Here is a 19,170-nt window from a genome sequence, read left to right on the forward strand (position 1 = left end):
AAAATTAATTTATTTTTGTTTGTGTCTAATTAATTGATTGAGGATGGTATTATAAAACAAATATTAATATACTAATTGGAGCGTTCATGGTCTGATTCCGGGTGTGGAATTGAAAGCTGTGGATATTCTGTCCAATAAAGCAGCAAACTCGGAATCACCAAAAGTAAAGTGGACCCCTTCCAGCTAATTTCCCACTCTAATTTATTTAATTTATTATTTATTTTCTAAATTTAAACCGTTTTAAAATTACAATATTTAAAAAAAGCAAACTCACATAGTTAGTTTATGTTGGAAGTGTCATACCATTATGGAGGACAATATCATATAATTGTGGAGACTTGTGTTCCTGACACCCTTAAAATTTTTTTAGGAAATCTTCAAAACTATAATTTTTATTTATTTATGGATTACAACCCTCTGACATACCCACTTGGGTTGATTTATTATGTAAAGTTTATCACAAACGTAATGTAATAGTGGGTGGGTTGAATAACGACAATCTTTAGCCTCATTATCATTATTAATATGGACAAAGCCTACATATCATAGCTTTCTTTATTAAATCATTTGACATGATTTACAGCATAATACCCATAATAATAAAAACATCAGTAATGTTCTTAAAACATGGGGGTTCAAATCTTTATTCATATATTTAAGATACAATGGCAAAATAAAACAAATAAAGTTATGAGAATGAATGGTATAGGTATGATTTGAAAACCGAAGAGGGAAGATTTTAGTGAGTAGCTATCGCCATCAATACAAATTGGTGTGAATTGAGAGGAGGAGATGAAGATGACTACCAAATGGCCGAAATGGCGTCTAAGGCGAGATAGTGATTAGTGGCGGCCTACCACTGAAAGCCCTCTCGCTCTGTCCACTAAATAACTTCATTTATATTAATCATTGAACATTACCTTCCAATTGATTACAGACCGGAGAAAATATGGTAATAAAAAAAGAAATGCACAGCAATAGGAAAGAATACAGCTTTATTAGCTAATGGAAAAATGAGTGTCCCACCCACCACAATTGATTGCAGATTTGGCCAAATAATTCAGTGCCCATCAATCACTCTGCCCAATGTGGACTAAGTTGCCCTAAACACATATCGGTCTTACAAATTTAAATATCTATAAATAAGAGTTCACACCTACTTTATCNTTTTTTTTTTTTTTTTTTTTTTTTTTTTACCCATTTTTATTCCTCAATGCATTCAATTATATTTTAATAGCCCACTTAGGATACACTTCATCCCATCCATGCATTAATTACCTCCTTTATTATTTTCTTCAAGTTACATTGAAAGTGCAATAAGAACTCAATTATCATTTAATTTTGGAGCATCAATACTAGGTACTCTTTTCATGGCATTAAATTTCATATTTTATTTTATGAAAATTAGTAAGTAATTATGCAAGGTTATGTTCCAAACTACATGTACTAAGGCTGGCAAAAATGGAATAGAATATAAACCATGGTTATGGGAACTTTTTAATATTGATTTTGAAAATTGTGGAAGGAATGATTTGAAAAAGTTACTATTATTGAAAAGGCATTGAATTGAAACGAAATAAGGAAGAAGTATTGACGTTTTATTTCCACACGGAGGTGGACATGATTGGAATGGACCCACTAACCACAATACAGACGAAGAGTTTGAAGAACTATTATTTAGCTAAAGGCTCTTCTCCTCCTCCGAAAAAAACAAAGAGTTTGAAGAAGAAGATGAAGATTCAAACTTGCAGAGTTTCGCAATGGTTTCTTTTGTTTTTGATTTCATCCTGTTCCTGCTCGTTTGTAGCAGCACAGAAGAGCAGTCAGCAGGTGAAGAAGCAGACTTACATAATTCATATGGACAGAACCAATATGCCACAAGTCTTTGATGATCATTTCCAGTGGTATGATTCTTCTTTGAAGTCAGTTTCTGATTCAGCCCAAACGCTTTATTACTACAACACAGTGGTTCATGGCTTCTCCACAAGATTGACAGTGGAGGAGGCTAAGCTGATAGAGAAGCAACAAGGAATTCTGGCTGTCATACCGGAACTGAAATACGACCTCCATACCACACGGACGCCTGAGTTTCTTGGACTTGAGAAGAGCGTCTCTTTCTTCCCGGCGTCGGTGAAGGTCGGCGAAGTGATCGTTGGAGTTCTCGACACCGGTGTATGCCCTGAATTGGAGAGCTTCGATGATACAGGGCTAGGGCCGGTGCCTGTAAGCTGGAAAGGGGAGTGCGAAGTGGGTAAAAACTTCACCTCATCTAGTTGTAACAGGAAATTGATCGGAGCCAGGTACTTTTCAAAGGGCTATGAAGCGGCATTTGGTGCAATTGACGAATCCCAAGAGTCCAAATCGCCGAGGGATGACGATGGACACGGAAGTCACACTTCAACAACCGCTGCTGGATCTGCCGTGACCGGAGCAAGCCTCTTTGGTTTCGCTGAAGGAACTGCAAAAGGTATGGCGGCTGAAGCTCGGGTTGCAACATATAAGGTATGTTGGCTTGGAGGGTGTTTCGGCTCTGACATTTTAGCTGCCATGGATAAGGCCATTGAAGATGGTGTCAATGTTCTATCCTTGTCGCTTGGTGGATCTTCCCCTGATTACTACAGAGACAATGTTGCCATTGGCGCCTTCTCTGCTACGGCTCAGGGAGTTTTTGTGTCATGTTCTGCTGGAAATGGTGGGCCATCATCAGGTAGTTTGTCCAACGTTGCGCCGTGGATAACCACTGTTGGCGCTGGGACTCTGGACAGAGACTTCCCTGTATATGTTACTCTTGGAAATGGGAAGAAGTTTACAGGGCAGTCGCTCTACAATGGAAAGCCCTTGTCAGACTCTTTAATACCAATTGTATATGCAGCCCATGCGAGTAATTCAACCAGTGGCAGCCTTTGTTTGACCAGTACTCTGAATCCGGCGAAGGTGGCCGGAAAAATAGTCGTCTGTGACAGAGGAGGGAACTCTCGAGTTCAGAAAGGGTTGGTGGTAAAAGACGCCGGCGGTGCAGGGATGATTCTGGCCAACACTGAAACATACGGCGAGGAACAATTAGCCGATGCACATCTCTTGCCGGCGGTAGCCGTTGGCCAGAAAACGGGCGACGCAATAAAGAGCTACATCTCCACCAACGCTAATCCAACAGCAACAATCAGCGCCGGCACCACAAGATTGGGAGTTCAACCATCGCCGTTGGTGGCCGCATTCAGTTCTCGAGGCCCGAATCTCCTTACTCCGCAGATTCTCAAACCCGATCTAATAGCACCGGGAGTGAACATTCTGGCTGGATGGACCAGCGGCGTCGGACCAACAGGCTTAGACAGTGATAAGCGACATGTGGCCTTCAACATCATCTCTGGCACATCAATGTCGTGCCCTCACATTAGCGGATTAGCCGCTCTTCTAAAAGCCGCTCATCCAGATTGGAGCCCAGCCGCCATTAGATCTGCTCTAATGACCACAGCTTACTCAACATACAAAACCGGCGAAGCAATTCAAGACGTATCCAGCGGATTACCATCGACGCCGTTCGATATCGGAGCCGGACATGTGAATCCAACGGCCGCCCTCGATCCCGGCCTCGTTTACGATGCCACCATTGAGGACTACTTCGCCTTCCTCTGCGCCCTAAACTACAGCTCATTTCAAATCAAAGTAATCAGCAAGAAAGACTTCACCTGCAGTGGGAACAAGAACTACAAATTGGAGGATCTCAACTACCCGTCATTTGCCGTTGCATTAGAGACCCCTTCCACCAAAGGCGGCGCCGAAGGCACCGCACCAACCACCGTAAAATATACAAGGACTCTGACCAACAAGGGTGCCCCATCGACGTATAAGGTCTCTGTAACGTCGAAAAGCCCGTCGGTGAAGATTATGGTTGAACCAGAATCATTGAGTTTTGCGAAGCCCAATGAGCAGAAGAGTTACACGGTAACATTCGTTGCTTCTGCAATGCCGTCGGGGTCTGAGAGCTTTGCTCGTCTGGAATGGTCGGATGGGAAACACAATGTGGGCAGCCCCATTGCCTTTACCTGGACTTGAGACCTGCAAGAATCTTCCATGGAATTGAAACCTGTCTTCTCCTTTATAACACCTTAATCTGTATTGCCTGTCCTCGCCAATGTGTTCGCAGGGGGGCTTGTTGAATTCGAACTCTACCCTTTTAACCATATCATATTCATGGGAAAGGAAAAATGGAAAGAAAGAAAATAATTGTACAGAATTCTAGTGGATTTGCTTGCTTTCTTTGTCGAAGTTCAAAACATCAATCAAGAATTCCCATTTGGAAACCCTACTGAAAATTGGATGCACCCTAGTTAGTTTGTGACTTCAAATTTGGTTGTCTAAATTGGATGCACTCTCATTTGAGATCTACAACAACTTTATATTCAACTATTACAGAGATTAGAGAACAAACTATTAACTTTTTGAATAACGACACAAATCCAGCCAATTGCTGATATCAACCATGCCGACAAGAAAACAACTAATAAGGTTGATGCTTTTCTGAATTATAGCCATTCATGATCGAGATTCTTCAAATAATTATCGAGCGCAGCTATGACATTTAAGGCATATCGCACCACGTAGAATTAAGTTTCATACCTACTTGGATTTATTGTCACTTTAATTAGCCGCCAGAGTAAGCAAGCAAGTCGGCAGTAAAGCAGGAAGAATTTGGAAGTCCTCCTGGCGACCAGTGTCCAGAGCAAAACCTCCAGGCAGAGAGAGTGGAAGGAGAGAGCACATTCCATGGCGCACCAGTTTCCAGAAGGGTTTTGACAACCTCGGGATGGTCATGCTTGGCCGCGTTCCTAAGAGGGGAAAGGCCCTGAGCGTCATATCGAAAAACATGGGCTCCGGATTCTATCAGAGGCCTGCTTTGAGTTTGTCGGCGTCGCCGCTCCGCGCTGCCAGGGGCGCCACCGTCGCAGTAATCTTGCACTCTGTCAAAATGTATGCACAGCAAGAGGCCCATCTGCAATAAATGGGCTTTTAAAGGCCCATCTGTAATAAATGGGCTTTTAGAGGCACATCTATAATAAATGGGCTTTATAGGCCCATCTACAATAAATGGACTTTTCTAGGCCCATATACAATAAATGGACTTTTATAGGCCCATCTACAACAAATGGGCTTTTATAGACCAATCTACAATAAATGGGCTTTATAGGCTCATCTACAGTAACGGTCTTATATAGGCCCATCAACAATGAATGGACTTTATAGGCCCATATAAAATGAGGCCCATTGAACATCGTACGTAAGGTAACAAACTGCGTCGGATCAAAAGAAAAAGGAAAAAATTGTTTTTACCTTCGCGCGTTTCAGAAGCGGGAAAGTGTTGATTTCCGTCGGCGACGCGCTTTGTTGAGAATCGTGTGGCCAAAATGACGCCCGCCTTCAGCCTTCTGCACCTTTGTTAATTCCACGCGCCACTACTCCTTCTCGTCTCTTTCAACGACCCCAACTGGTTTCCTCCTTGCGCCCTCCTCCTCTCCATGATTCTACTGCATTTTTCTTCTCCAAATTGTTTCTAGTTCTCTACTCCGTGCCAAATTGGCTAGAGATTTTCGTTTTGTGTATCATTTTCCTTTCAGTTTTACTATTAATCTTTTGTGAGGGTTTCTTTCTTTCCCTTTTCGTACAAAGGAATATGGCTTCGAGTTTTGATCGCTGGGAAAAGGATCCGTTTTTCTCAGCCGCGGAGGAAGTTCAGGAATCTGCCGATAGGTACATTCTTCTCCCTCGGTATTTCTCTTACGTTTTGAAAATGTTCACAGATGATTTGTACTTGTGATTTTGTTTTAATGACGAGAAAGATGCCTGTGGTATTTGTTGTTGAGAAAAATGTGGAGGAAGCAAAAGGGTTCTCGTTCTCCAAGATTTTGTTTTTGTTTGGCTTTCTGGTGTCTGTCCTTATCTTTTTCTGGATTTAGATTTAGCCCGGATTATGAATGTATATCAAGGGATATTCCTTCCCTGCTTTCCATTATCTGTTTGCTGTCCTCTATTGTCAATTGATCGGATTGTCATGGGTCGGTGTTTTTTTCGTTTATGTATCTCAGAATAGAATCGACATATAGAACTTGGGTACACGCCATGAAAGATGGCTCCAGCATCTGGAACTATGATGAGCTCGATAGGGATTTACGCACTGCTCTTGGCACCACCAAATGGCAGGTGATCTCTTCCCTAATTTCCTTCCCCATCCCCACAAGAATCCCCTCTGCGTTCCATACGTTTGGCTAACTAATTTTCTCAGCTTGAGTTGAGGCATTTCTTCCTTCAATAATCTGTATTAGTTTCTTTCTTATTCTGATGATCGCCTTCTTGCTTTTTCTAAAATAGCTATAACTTGTGATGTCAACGCAGTTAGAGGAGTTTGAACGAGCTGTGAAAGCGAGTTATATTAACAGCACAAATGAAGATCCGAGAAATAGGCACCGGCAATTTATTGTAGCAATTGAGGATCAGATATTAAAAACTCAAAGTTCATTACAAGAGTTTTCTCAATCAAAGGGAAAATCCTCAATGCCTTGGATGCGGCTGGATGAAGGTGAAAGCAATGAACTTGCGTTGTTTCTTTCTGGACCTTCCGCAGGTGAAGGCAAAACTGTTGTTAACAATGTTGTTAGTGAGAATGAAAACCCACAGGCGATGGACGAAGGATCAGCCCCAGCTTGTTCAATTAAATCTCTTCAATCAATTGAACAGGGTACTCAAGAGTGTAGAGAGAAGAAGTCCCATGGACATCGGAGGACAGCTAGCGCTAGTCCTGACATTGGTTCCTGGAAGATTGCAATTTCAGGGGTTGATTTCCAACCATGTTCTCTTAATAAACAAACCCAGAAACTTGTACGAAAAATACCAAGTGTTTCGGGGTTTCTAAATACTGTTGACTCTGCATCAAAATTCAAGTTGCAAAAGAATGCCTTTAGGAAGTTGAAAGTAGTAGATAGGCATCAAGAAACTAGTCCGATGTTGTTGCAAGCCTCTCAATCAACTAGGGTATGCATTCTATCAATTGTTGTTGTTATTTCAATCGGTTTTGTTTCCATAATTATGATTATGAGCTAGATTTTCTGATCTAGTTACTAGATTATAGTTTCTGTTTCTTTCCATGTAGGGTATAATTGTTGGATATGAAAGAAGTAAAAGTTGCTTAGATAGTTGTGATGATTTTTATGATAAGCAACTCTATGGCTGGTACGGATCCATTAAAAGACAGTTTCAGAGGTCTCTATATCAAATGCAGTATAGTAGGCCTGTTCAAGTAACATTCTCAACAATTCTTATTATCTCAATTGGTAAGCTTTTCTTTTATATCTCCGGCTTTATTCTTCATGGCATATTTTTTAATCTTATATTTGTGTCTCAAGAAGCAGTAGTTATGTATATTAGAATGTTGGAATACGGTTTGATTCATTCTTTATTTTCTGAGAAAATGCTGTTTAATTAAGTTGTATCTTTGAGTTCCTTTGCATCAAAGTGCTGGAGTATGTTTGCAGGTGATAGTCACATATAGAGAATGTACGTATGAACGTGCTTCCCATGGTTCATCATTCTCATAATGTTAGTCTTTTGAAACTCATAAGATATATGAGATTTTTGTACGTTCAATTTGTTTCAACTTTTTTTCCCTCTACTGGAATAAATTCCCTTAGTACGAGAGTTTCTCTTACTTTTTTTTTCCTTTCTTTTTTGGATCACAGAGGTGCATTTCATAAAAGACAACTTACTTTTATAAGTTGAATAAATGAATAAGTAATATCATATTTTCTCTGCACTTTTATTAACCCTCTTATTTATTACCCTAACTCTTTAGATTCCTCACTTAAAAGTGAAAACAGGTTGTTTCTAGAATCCCAGTCTTTTTTGTTCATTGTATGCTATTCTTCCAAATCAGAGAGTTACAACCCAAGCCCTAGTAGATAGGGCTTTCCCTTAAGATTTTAAAATGCGTCTGCTAGGGAGAGGTTTCCACACCCTTATAAGAAATGGGATCTCACAATCCACCTCGCTTGGGGCCAACGTCCTCGCTAGCACACTGCCTGGTGTCTGGCCCTGATATCATTTGTAACATCCCAAGCGCACTGCTAGTGGATATTGTTCTCTTTGGGCTTTCTCTTCAAGGACTTCCCTTCAAAGTTTTGAAACGTGTTTACTAGGGAGAGGTTTCCCACACCCTTATAAGGAATGCGTGTTAACCGATGTGGATCTACAACCACCCTCTTGGGTGCCCAACATCTTTGCTGGCATACTGCCTTGTGTTTGACTCTGATAATATTTGTAACAGCTCAAGCCCACTGTTAGTCGATATTGTCCGTTTTTGCTCGTTATGTATCGTCGTCAACTTCACGGTTTCAAAACACATCTGCTAGGGAGAGGTTTCCACACCCTTATAAGGAATGTTTCGTTCCCCTCTCCAACCGATGTGAGATCTTACAATTCACTCCCCTTGGGGGTCCAACGTCTTTGCTAGCACACCGGATGCCTAGCTCTGATACCATTTCTAACAACCCAAGCCCACTGCTAACAGATATTGTCCGCTATGACCCGCTATGTATTGCCATTAGCCTCACGGTTTTAAAATGTGTTTACTAGGAAGAGGTTTCCACACCCTTATAAGAAATGTTTTGTTCCCCTCTTCAACCAACGTAGTATCTTACATTATATGTGGAATTTGTGTATGTGGAATTTGTGTTGTTGGATGCTTCATTTCCTTGCCACCAACTCTCTGATTCATAAGCGAAAGACCAAGCATGGTTTTGTTGAAATGGTACTTCGATTGTGACATTGAATTCTTGTATGTAATTTATTACGTTTCCAGAGCGAAGGCTTTTTGATGTGGATGTGGGATGACAGACTTATCTTGTATTTATAACCTATCTTAGATGTCGTCACATGTTACCATTGTTGTTTGACTCTGTTTTTTCAACATCACATTCAAATATTTCCATAGGTGTTCTGTTAGATATGGATGAGAGGAGGGGATGTCTTTTCTTTTGGCGCAATTTTCTTAGCAGGAATTTGAAGGCTTATGTCTGTTCTTTCCTTTTGCAGTTTTGGTTCTACTTCGTGTGCTGTGAGAAGCTATTTTTCTTCACCAAGTGCTTGGTGTAGTGTACTCGGTGTATGACGTGAATAGCAATGATTGATGATCGGAGCCATAATGGAGACATCTTTGTTTTACCACACAGGTTCTTGTACATTAAACATTTTGTAACATGCATGTAGCCATAGTTGAAACTTGAGATACTCGAGTCACTGTTGTTTACCAAAATTTATTTAGCTGATGAAGAGTTTAGTCCGTGTAGTACTTTCCCCAGTCACAAAAATGGGTCCTTTCTGGATGCCCACTTATTTTTTTTTTGTAACCTTGAATGATAAAAAGTACCAATTTTGAGAGTTTTACTGGGACAATGATATTTTATTTAGAATATAGCACTACAAATGATTTTGAATTTTTAAAAGTTTTTAATATATCTCTAAACTATCTAATAGGTTCATAATCAATTCAAAATTCTATGAACTCATTTTTATGAACTTCTTAATGTCTTTTGTACTAAAGGAACAACTTTCATCTTACAAACTTGTAGATATCAGTATTATTATACTCAAAAAGTAGAAATATTATTTGATTTCCTCAAAATCTAATGACATTTTGGAGAAGAAAATGTTGATGGTTCTCAGAGTTGAGGCTTTTTGTTAGGTTAATTCCCATAAGATCATCATTACAAAATGTTAAACATGAAGTTTACAAACCCATGTTGATTACTCCAAAATTTGTTTAATGAAAGTTGGCCACTAAATATAAAACTAGTTGCGTACCAGATACGATTTGTTTATATAGTCATGGTTCTGATGGTAATTCCATGGCCCTCACGGCTGTTGTTGGAAGAATCTTCAGCTTTTTTCACTTGACTTGAAGCCAATTTCTTTAATCTAGCTGGTGCAAAAAGCCATGCTGCCTCCATCTGCTTGCTAATCATTCTAGCTGCATGATATGGGATCTTGATTCTCTTACTCTCACCCGTTCCATTGCCGGCCTCCATCTTCATTCCACCATTCACAAACATTATGCAGTCCATCAAGCTCTCTTTTGCCAACCCTTTCATGTCATAAGCCTGCGATCTTCTCCACAGGCTTTTACCGTGAGAATTTGTTGGATTTGAGTAACACAAAGCTCGAGTTGAGTCACTAATGGCTGCATCCGGATCCCTTAACAGCAAATGGCATTGTGATTTGTTACTGTGAAGCACCATTCTTTCCTTTCTAAACTTCAACGGACACAAATCTAAGGCTTCTTTGTATTTTCTCATAGCGGCCTCTATTTCTCCCAATCGAAACAGTTCATTTGCCGCTTGTTTTATGAGATTCACCAATGCCCTCTTCTCTTCAAGCCTCTCCTCACATAACAATTTCTCTTTCCTTTTCCTCTCCACTTTCAGAACCCATACTTCTCTTAGAACCCTTTGGAGATTTTGATTGTTCTTGAGGAATTGTGTTTCCATTTGGTTGTAATCTGATAGGAGGGCTTGTGTGATGGCTTCGCCTAGATTAATGTTTGTTCTATCTCCAAGCCTTCTAATTTCCACCAAATCTACGAGATAAAACGCAGCAATTTCAATGACTTTGTACCTGGTTTGTGGGTCTTTGAGAAGGAGCAAAAGACATTCAATGCCAATGTATTGCCAGTCATCTGAAGATCTACACAAATTGCAGAGGGTCTCAATTATTTGTGTGGATTCAGCAATGAACTTCCTTGAAAATTTATTGTAACTCAAGATTCTTATGAGCCCAACTCCACCAGTTGAGGTGTAATTTGACAATCCACCCCACATTCCACACAAATCCCTCAAGAAAATTGGGTTGTTGTTGCAAATGAGATTCAAGCACATCCCCTTGGAAGCAAAACATTTGACCAAATGAAGACACCAACATTGAAGTTGGCTAGCCCATTCCTCTGCCTTTCTATCCTCAATTTCTCTCCCACCAACACCTCTTGTGAGCAAATCTCTGTGGTATTTCTCTCTATTTTCTTCACTTGATCCTACAAATTTTTCATACACTAAATCAAGGCAGGAGGATGCAATCTCCATGGCTGATTTGACAATTTCCTCTTGGTATTCGACAAGAGCTTCAAAAGTTGAGTTGTAGCTAGCAAGGTGACCAAGTGCTCTAACACTGACCCTTTGTTCAACCCAGCTCATTTTCCCTCTCAAAAGCTCCATCAATGGTGGAATCACTCCTGATTCCACTGCTTTCTCTGCAAACTCAGCCTTGTGCATGGTGTAAGATCCAATAACATGAGCTGCATAATAGGGGATGTAAATGTTTTGGTCCCTAAGAACCCAATCCTTGTCCTTGAGGCCCCTTTGGATCAAACTTCCCATGCATTCAAACACACCAAGAGAGGGATACTCTTTGTCATTTGGTTGAGCCATGGCTATGTGCCAAAGTGCACTTAGGACAAGGACATGGTCATGGTCGTCACTATAAGGTAACTCACTCAAACATTGCTTCATTCCAGCTCTTCTTGTTGGAACATGGGTCTCCTTCATTAGACAGAAGAAACAAAGGGAATTGGTGCAAGACCTCATCTTTGAGCGCTTAGTGGAGGTGGCAATGGCAATGGGGTTTGTGTTCTTCTTCATTTTGTGCTGAAGAATTTAGGGTTTTGAAAGAAAGGGTGTGGCTTTAGGGTTTGATAGATCATGAAAATGGATAAAAGGAAGGGGGAGGGAGGGTTTGATTTTTGAATGAGGGAGAGCAACGCGGCGCATGGAAGCTCGAGTTTCTATGATTGAACTCATATTGTTTACAAGTCTCGAGTTCCCATATCAACCACCGTAACTTCTCTTACAAAATCAACATGAAGAAGACAAAAAAGATAGAACTTTGGATTCTTCGTATATACCCACACATTCATATTAGAGAGTTTTTCGATGAAACTAAGGAAAAAAGGGTGAGATGGGTGGGCAAGTGCTTCCCACGTCAGAAAGCAGCTAACCTGGTGGTCCAGTCCAGTACTATCTTGATAGTGTATGATGAAGAGGGAGATGAAGATGATGTTAGAAACTACGAATCTCCACAATTGTATGATAGTGTCCACGTTGCGCATAAGCTTTAGTTTAGTGGCTTTGTTCGTGGTTTCACCAAAAGACCTCATGTCAATAGAGATGTATTTCTTACTAATAAACCTCGAAGTTAGAATGTCGATGGAGATTGAATTGGGCAGGAAAAAACAAAAGTTTGAGATTCCCTAGTAAAATTTGTCATCATATTGTCTGAAAAACATCTGGAGCTAACCAGGTAGGCAGCTAGCTGCCCCTATCTTCGAAGTTCAAACAACATTCGAAAAGATTTGAAGATATACACAGAAGAATGGGCTCCCAGTTGGGAAATGGCATGGCCAAATAATGTGCAGAAGCAGATTTGTCATAAATAATTAAATAAATGACCAAAAATATTCGATATGAAGTACAAAAATGTGCAGTCCACCGGTTGGATGGATCCCTCTGCAGAAAAGAAGGAAAGGGACCACAGATTCACTACTATACTTGGAATTAATAAAGGCACGAGCCCATTTGGGGTTTAATTTATACATAAAATATCCCATAGGCATAGATCCTTCATATGTGAAACTTTGGCAGAAAGGTTTGGGGTAGAAAAGGAGTGAAGGGTCTGAAGAATGATGTTCATATTTTATGTTGAGTGAGTCAGTAAAAGGTGGGTCTCGTGCGAAGAAGCTGACACAAACGTCAGGGGATTCAGTTGGTAATTGGAGGGAAGACTGAAACTATGATTTCGCAGCTGGAAACATGCTCAACTGTGAATAAAAATGTATCATTTTGTTTGTGGTCCTTCCTTCCCTTGGCGCTTCCGGCCACCTTACCCACTTGATTGATGGAGATCTTTCTTTTTTCTTCTTTTAATGCTTCCTCCACTTCCACCCATGGGCTTGCTTATTCAGTGGCCGAAGACGGAACTCAGAGCTTGGCCCAAAATTCAGGAACCTGTCCCACCATTATTCAACTTCTTCCCTTTCACCTCATGTTTCTCAGTGTTTTCCTCTGTCCTTCACTAAACAACTCTGATTGAACTCTTAAGTCTGATCATGTGAGTTGAGTTGGGTTGATTAGGTTAGGTGTTGCAAGAATTGGGCTAAGACTTGGAATTAAATTTGTGAGTGAGACTGACACTAAAGATGCAATGATACCAGAAAAAGCAAGGAAGGAAGGAGGGGCGTTTTAATAATGAGTCGGTGGCATTAGTCTTCTCATTATAATAATAATAGGTACCTTAGCGTTTGAAATCATCCTGCCCTTTATCTGTACTAAGTTTCAAACCCACATTAAGTTATGGATCCGACACAATTGAAGTTAGCGTGGAAAAGGAAAAAGGAAACCAACATGGGCCTCCATTATTTTTCATCTACGTACCACCACAGTGTATGGTTTAACCACAATAATGCCTTCTCATTTCCTCTTCAAACCCATCAATCAAACCCATAACTACTTTTATTGCCTTTTCCCCTTCTAATCCCCAATTCAACTCAGACCTCCCAATAATGGCAACACCAGATTGAATCAATTCATCATTGTTTTGATGGGAATACAACACTAAGCAATCATGCAACCAAGTGCATCCAAAGCTGACTTTGGATGCCTTATGAGATCAAGCACAAGATGTTGGTCAACGGTTCATGAGATTACACATTGTTCAGTCTGCATGATGTGTCTTAATAAACATCTTTGTAATTTATGTTTGATTTGAAGGTTTCTGGTCTTTTAAGATTAGTGTGCAACACAAAAGGTAGATTTCATGAAGTTTGAATAATCTCAAAACTTACATTCCAAACTTCAGTTTATTAGCTAAACACTGCTCAGATCACATTTGATTGCAGTTGGTAAGAAGGACAAACTTTAATGATTATAAGGAGAGAGTGATCCGACTTTGCAGGAAATTTCGTATTGACAATTTACTAAGGAACAGGGGAAAATTTTATGAATGATAATGCTCTATTATCTCCAGGACTTCTATGCACCTATGCTTGCTATATCAGTACAATAACTTGCTAAAATACGTCCAGTCGAGCCCTCTTCGCGTCTTCGCCTTACGCATCTGTATTCCAGATTACATTACTGTCGTCTAACTTGTCGAGGGCGGCGACTTTAGCATGAAATGCTTGTGCTGCAACAGCAGTGTCTATGATCTGATCCTGAGGGAGTTCACAAGTTTCACTCATGGAGCCAAATCTTAGTTCTGCAGGAGGAATGAAACAATCTACAGATAAACCAGGGACATTGAATGCTACTTCTTCAATTGTCCATGCTTCTTCCATCCTGGTCTTGGTGTGGCTCATAGCAGTATCTCCAAATCTGAAAAGGGTTACCACTGAGCGTCCCGAGTGAGCAATCATAATCCCCTCGACGGGTCGGTAATCGTCGAGGAATGAATTGATTGTGGTCTCCCAGTAAACTGCATCCCCTCCATTGTTTTGGATGCGGGTCAAGTGAGAGTCTTCCAAGTGCACAAGGAGGCCAGTTTTCTGGCTGAAATAACCGAATAAAACATGTCTTATAATCTCTGCTGGCCCTTCGCTCCTGGCCTTCAACGTTACAGGATCTGCACAGAGTTTGAGGATGAAGCAATCCTCATCGTTAATCTTCTTCTCCCCAGTGCATCTGGCATTGGTAAACATGCTTGCAGTTGTTTTAGGATCAAGTCCCTGAAAAATGGAGCAACTTGAGCAAAATGATCGAATACCGTGTCAGGGCAGAGATAATGAGAAGATAGACTGAAAATGGCCGTTCTGTGGCTTCACCTGAAGTGCACGGCGTAAAGGTCTAACAGGCCCTTTAGCACAATGTGCACCGAGCCATGGCGTGTGCCTCCATACAAGCCTCCCATTGCAACCAGCATGAACCTTGCTGCCACCAAGCGCGAGCTCTACGTACCACATGTCTGGATTCATCTGCCACAGGACAAACCCACCCGACTCGGCATCTTTGGAGGAGTTTCGGCTCCTAATAACTCTGTTAGCAGTTTCAAATTCAGAAGCTACCATTCTCACCTTCCCCATGGCATAAGCATTTTGAATAGAGTTTTGAAGCTTCTGGCCTCCGGAAGCAGCCGTGTACTGCTGTAATATATACTGTGCAGATGATGTCTCCTGAAAGCGAATCCATCCAACCATGCTATTCAGAAAGTTTATGTCATTGAGACAAACAATGAACTCCAAGAATCAACATTCAACAATTAAAAAGAACAATTGATTATAGTTCAGTGTAATAGAATCCTAAATCCAACCATCATCAAGACAGAAAATCTTACAGCAAATTAAAAAGAACAATCCGTAACACAAGTAAACATGGAATTGATCAATCTAAACTAGCTTTCCCCCGCCGAATCATCCAAATATTTTGCAATTAAAAGAACGCATTGAATCGATCCCTTTGCCAGAAAAACCAGCAGCAAGAATCCCACTAACATCAACCAAGCCAAGCCAAGCCATTATTTTATTCCCTTCCCCAGACCCCCCCGGGACTATAATAGCTAGATGATATCAAGAATTGGGTCTCGAGAAGAAAACAAATTGGCAAAGATTTAAAAACAAAAGAAATGGAAGAGAGAAAGAAAAAAGGCTGACAATAGGGGTGTCTTTAATGCTGAGATGAGGCAGAGGGTCCGAAGAGGAGACATGAACAGGGGCAAGCGGGGCGCCCAAAACGCCAAGCAAAAGCCGCAGATCGGAGCGTTTATAGGCAGAGCAGGAAACAGAAGGAGCTCTACAGAGCTGACCCTTCATCCATTGCGCCCATCTGCCTTCCATTTTGGAATCCTCACCGTCGGTATCATCGGGGCCTTCCTTCAAGGGCGACAATGCCTCCACCGACCTCAAGCTCCCGGATCTCCCAATCAACAGTTCACGGCGGGAGAGGCGGTGGCCACCCTTCCTACGGCGCCTCAAACTGGTGGCCGGAGAGGTACTCCGCACTGGGCTTTTGGCTCTTGATTTGCCCGGAGAAAGGCCTCTGACAACGTCGTCTTTAAGGGAGGAGAAAAACCCTTGTTTCCTGTCCATTACCGAAAGAATGGCGGGTTTTGGGTTAAAGAAAGAGGGAGTAAAGAAAGAAGGGAGTGGCAGAGCAGAGGAGTCTGGGACAGTGAGAACAAAGCTCGCTAAAAAGCAAGCAAAGAAGAAGCATAAGCGTAAGAAAGATTGAGACCAAACCGAAAAATAAAGAAAAGAAAAGAAAAGAAAAGAAAAGAAAAGAAAAGAGAAGATAAAAGGATGCCGTTTGGAAGAAGGAAACGCCAAACTAAACACAAAGGATTTTCCTTTTTTTCTTCTAATACAATTTCCTCGCTCAAAAAGCTCTACAAATCATGTTNTTGCTTTGTGGAATATACTTTATTACTTCACCTTTTGTTTTTTCTGCCACTCTTTCTTTCTTTCTTTCATTCTTTCTTTTCTATCTAATTAATTATAATACTTGTCACCCCTCACGTGCAATGCACGTTATTTTACCGGGGAATTTTATCAAAGACGGATTTTAGTTGGTTGGGAGTGGAGCTGTTACGACACGACAAGACCAGATGAACACTCTCTCTTACCACACTCAAACAGAAATGTGACGGCGAAATCTTATCTTCTGCAAAAAGGCGGCCGTCCGCCGGGATAATCGCCGTCGCTTCTTTTTTAAAAAAATAAAATCGGCGAGGAGAACTCAGAGGAATCGCAATTCGCAACGAGGGGGTCTGTAAAGTCTACGGTTCAATGATCAACGGCGGTAAGCATGCGCCAAAAGTTTATATTGTTTTTTTTTTNTTTTGTTATGCTTTTTTTTTTTTTCTTTTTTGGGTGAAAAAAATATCACTTTAGTCCCTAGTTTTCCAATCTAATTTTGATTACATTTCAGTTTGAGTTTGATTTTCTTTTTGTTTTTAAGTTTGAAAGTTTCTTTTTGTTTTCATTTCAAATTTTTACTAAAATTTAAATTTGTTAATGGAATTGAATGAAGAAATGTTATGCAAGTTGAAGGATGTGGTAGCGAGAATTATACGCATTGAATATGTTGAGATATTGCTGTTGCTTACTGTGTATGTAATTTTTCCACTTTTATATATGTACTCAACTCTCTCTCTCTCTCTATATATATATATATCATATTTACTCTAAAATTTAAATTTAAATTGGAATGAAAGGCCAACTAAGCGTTGTCGTTTTCATTCTTGATTTGAACTTTATTTTCTTTTTGAAGAATACAACGAAAAAGGATAATAAAGGCAATTAAAGAAAGAAACATCCTTTTCCTCCAGAAGCTTCACCCCATGGATGCCCTTTTCTGTAGCCACACGGAGGAAGGAGCAGCCCCCACCGCCTTCCTTCCTTCTCACTTCCATTCTTTTTCAACCTTCCGGCATCACACACGGAACTCAACTTTTAGGTCATCATTTCTCCATTTTTTTCAAATTTTATTTTTTGAAACACACCATTAACACCCAAATCATTTCTTATTAGGATATGAAAATTGATTCATATATATATATATCGTACCAAAACTGATAATATTTATCAGAATTGATGTTGAAGAGGAAAAAATGTTAGCTTGATGTTGTCTAATTTAGAAAGAAATCTAGCTTGCACAATTAGAGCTGTTGAACCAACAAAGGGACACAAAGGGATACTATTATACTGTGTAATAGATTCAACGCATACCCCATAGCAAGCTCGTTTCGTGGTTTTACATTAAAAACCCAAACTCTATTTTAAAACTACTTTTACTGGGTCAACTAGGGGAATCTTCTGGATCATGTTCCCATTTTTCAAAACACAAGAATGAGTTTGTTCAACACTGTAGTGGAAAGTGAAGGTGACGGTGCAATGAAAGGAAGCCACATAGGCGTCCACATCACAAAACTGTGCTGACTGAATAGATGTCAAACCAGGATTGGTCGGTCTCCATAGCAATTATTTCCACGTAGAAGTCGAAACTCCAAAGAACGTACTACAAAACACCACAACCTAAAATGGTAGAAGGAATCTTACTGCTGTGAAGGGAAAAAAAAGAAAAAAAAAAAGTTTTTGACAGTCTGGAATGTGCTGGTGGTTTTCACTTTCATTTAATAATTCCACCCCTTGAAACCAACAAATTCCGCTTTAAATACCCCTTCAAAACCACCCCCAAAATCCCACAACTTTCTCTGCATTTCCTCACACTCTGTTTGTTTCCCGGGAAAATGAAGTTCCTTCATCTTCTTTCAATGATTCTCGTTCTCACCTCCTTCCTCCAGCTCTCCCTGGCTGCCCCAGGTAACAAAATTAAACTCTTTGGAACAGAACAATATCATGCCGTTGTAAGAATATGAGACAAGTGTTTGTTTGCTTGTTTGTTTGTTTGTTTGTGGGTGAAAGGTTTTTGCAGTTCGAAATGCGCAAGTAGATGTGCAAAAGCAGGGGTGCAGGATCGGTGCTTGAAGTACTGCGGGATATGCTGCGAGAAATGCGGGTGTGTGCCGTCTGGGACTTATGGGAACAAGCATGAGTGCCCTTGCTATGGGCAGATGAAGAACTCCAAGGGGAAGTCCAAGTGTCCTTAAAATCCACCCTCTACTGCCATCTGCTGCCTAAGCTGTGTGTTTGTGTTGTATAATCTCATTGCCTCTTCACTTTGCATGGACCGTTATGAGTTGATCTCTCCACTTTTAACTTAAAACCTCTGTTTCAGTTATATCTTCGCTCAACTCTTTTCTATTTAGTGAAGATTGAGTTGTTTTATTTGGGACGATCTTGTTCACGTGCAGTGATCGATGTGCAGCCACACTTGCTTTTTTCTGCCTGCAATTAATTTCTCAAACTTTAATGCAGTATCCCACCTCACCCTCCACCTATCAGACAACAACATTCATACTATTGTTACTAAAGAAACTAATAAAGATACTCTGTCCACTTTGTAATTTGTCACTCAAAAATATTTTTAAATTACAAAAATTTCAATAATATTCTGAAATAGATTTATGATTAAATAGAATCAAACACTCCAAAGTCAGCCCCACCATCCGCGTCGCCAGGCCCATGCCCGGCCAGCCCCTCCACTTCCCCTACATTGAATCTCTCCGGCCTAAACACCACCGACTTCGGATAAG

The 19,170-nt window shown here is 40.5% G+C and overlaps 5 protein-coding genes across 6 annotated transcripts; 3 read left to right on the forward strand and 2 right to left on the reverse strand.

The window, feature by feature from the left end:
• Positions 1–1,226: 1,226 nt before the first annotated feature.
• LOC111805059 (subtilisin-like protease SBT1.7) lies at positions 1,227–4,309 on the forward strand. The gene has a single exon (XM_023689926.1). It carries the CDS (start codon positions 1,621–1,623, stop codon positions 4,051–4,053), a length of 2,433 nt encoding a protein of 810 aa, XP_023545694.1. The 5' UTR covers positions 1,227–1,620; the 3' UTR covers positions 4,054–4,309.
• A 997-nt stretch (positions 4,310–5,306) lies between these two features.
• On the forward strand, positions 5,307–9,426 carry LOC111805060. Of its 2 annotated transcripts, XM_023689927.1 has the most exons (5): positions 5,307–5,745; positions 6,081–6,195; positions 6,388–7,023; positions 7,142–7,322; positions 9,079–9,426. In XM_023689927.1, exons 1-5 carry the CDS (start codon positions 5,669–5,671, stop codon positions 9,102–9,104), a joined length of 1,035 nt encoding a protein of 344 aa, XP_023545695.1. In that variant the 5' UTR covers positions 5,307–5,668; the 3' UTR covers positions 9,105–9,426. The 2 variants fall into 2 exon arrangements, with proteins under 2 accessions (XP_023545695.1, XP_023545696.1); XM_023689928.1 differs by lacking the exon at positions 5,307–5,745 and having other exon boundaries at positions 6,081–6,191.
• Positions 9,427–9,722: 296 nt separating this feature from the next.
• Positions 9,723–11,875, reverse strand: LOC111805872. Its single transcript, XM_023691144.1, has one exon. The coding sequence runs from the start codon at positions 11,670–11,672 to the stop codon at positions 9,861–9,863; it is 1,812 nt and encodes a 603-aa protein (XP_023546912.1). The 5' UTR covers positions 11,673–11,875; the 3' UTR covers positions 9,723–9,860.
• Positions 11,876–13,866: 1,991 nt separating this feature from the next.
• LOC111806011 lies at positions 13,867–16,417 on the reverse strand. The gene is made up of 3 exons (XM_023691331.1): positions 15,671–16,417; positions 14,846–15,193; positions 13,867–14,749 (listed from the first exon to the last, which is right to left on the reverse strand). The coding sequence occupies exons 1-3, from the start codon at positions 16,103–16,105 to the stop codon at positions 14,135–14,137; spliced, it is 1,398 nt and encodes a 465-aa protein (XP_023547099.1). The 5' UTR covers positions 16,106–16,417; the 3' UTR covers positions 13,867–14,134.
• Positions 16,418–18,197: 1,780 nt separating this feature from the next.
• Positions 18,198–18,847, forward strand: LOC111805701 (peamaclein). The gene is made up of 2 exons (XM_023690883.1): positions 18,198–18,337; positions 18,440–18,847. Exons 1-2 carry the CDS (start codon positions 18,265–18,267, stop codon positions 18,622–18,624), a joined length of 258 nt encoding a protein of 85 aa, XP_023546651.1. The 5' UTR covers positions 18,198–18,264; the 3' UTR covers positions 18,625–18,847.
• The last annotated feature ends 323 nt before the right edge of the window (positions 18,848–19,170 follow it).

Source organism: Cucurbita pepo, chromosome LG11 (genome assembly GCF_002806865.2).
Source record: "Cucurbita pepo subsp. pepo cultivar mu-cu-16 chromosome LG11, ASM280686v2, whole genome shotgun sequence".
NCBI classification, from domain to species: domain Eukaryota; kingdom Viridiplantae; phylum Streptophyta; class Magnoliopsida; order Cucurbitales; family Cucurbitaceae; genus Cucurbita; species Cucurbita pepo.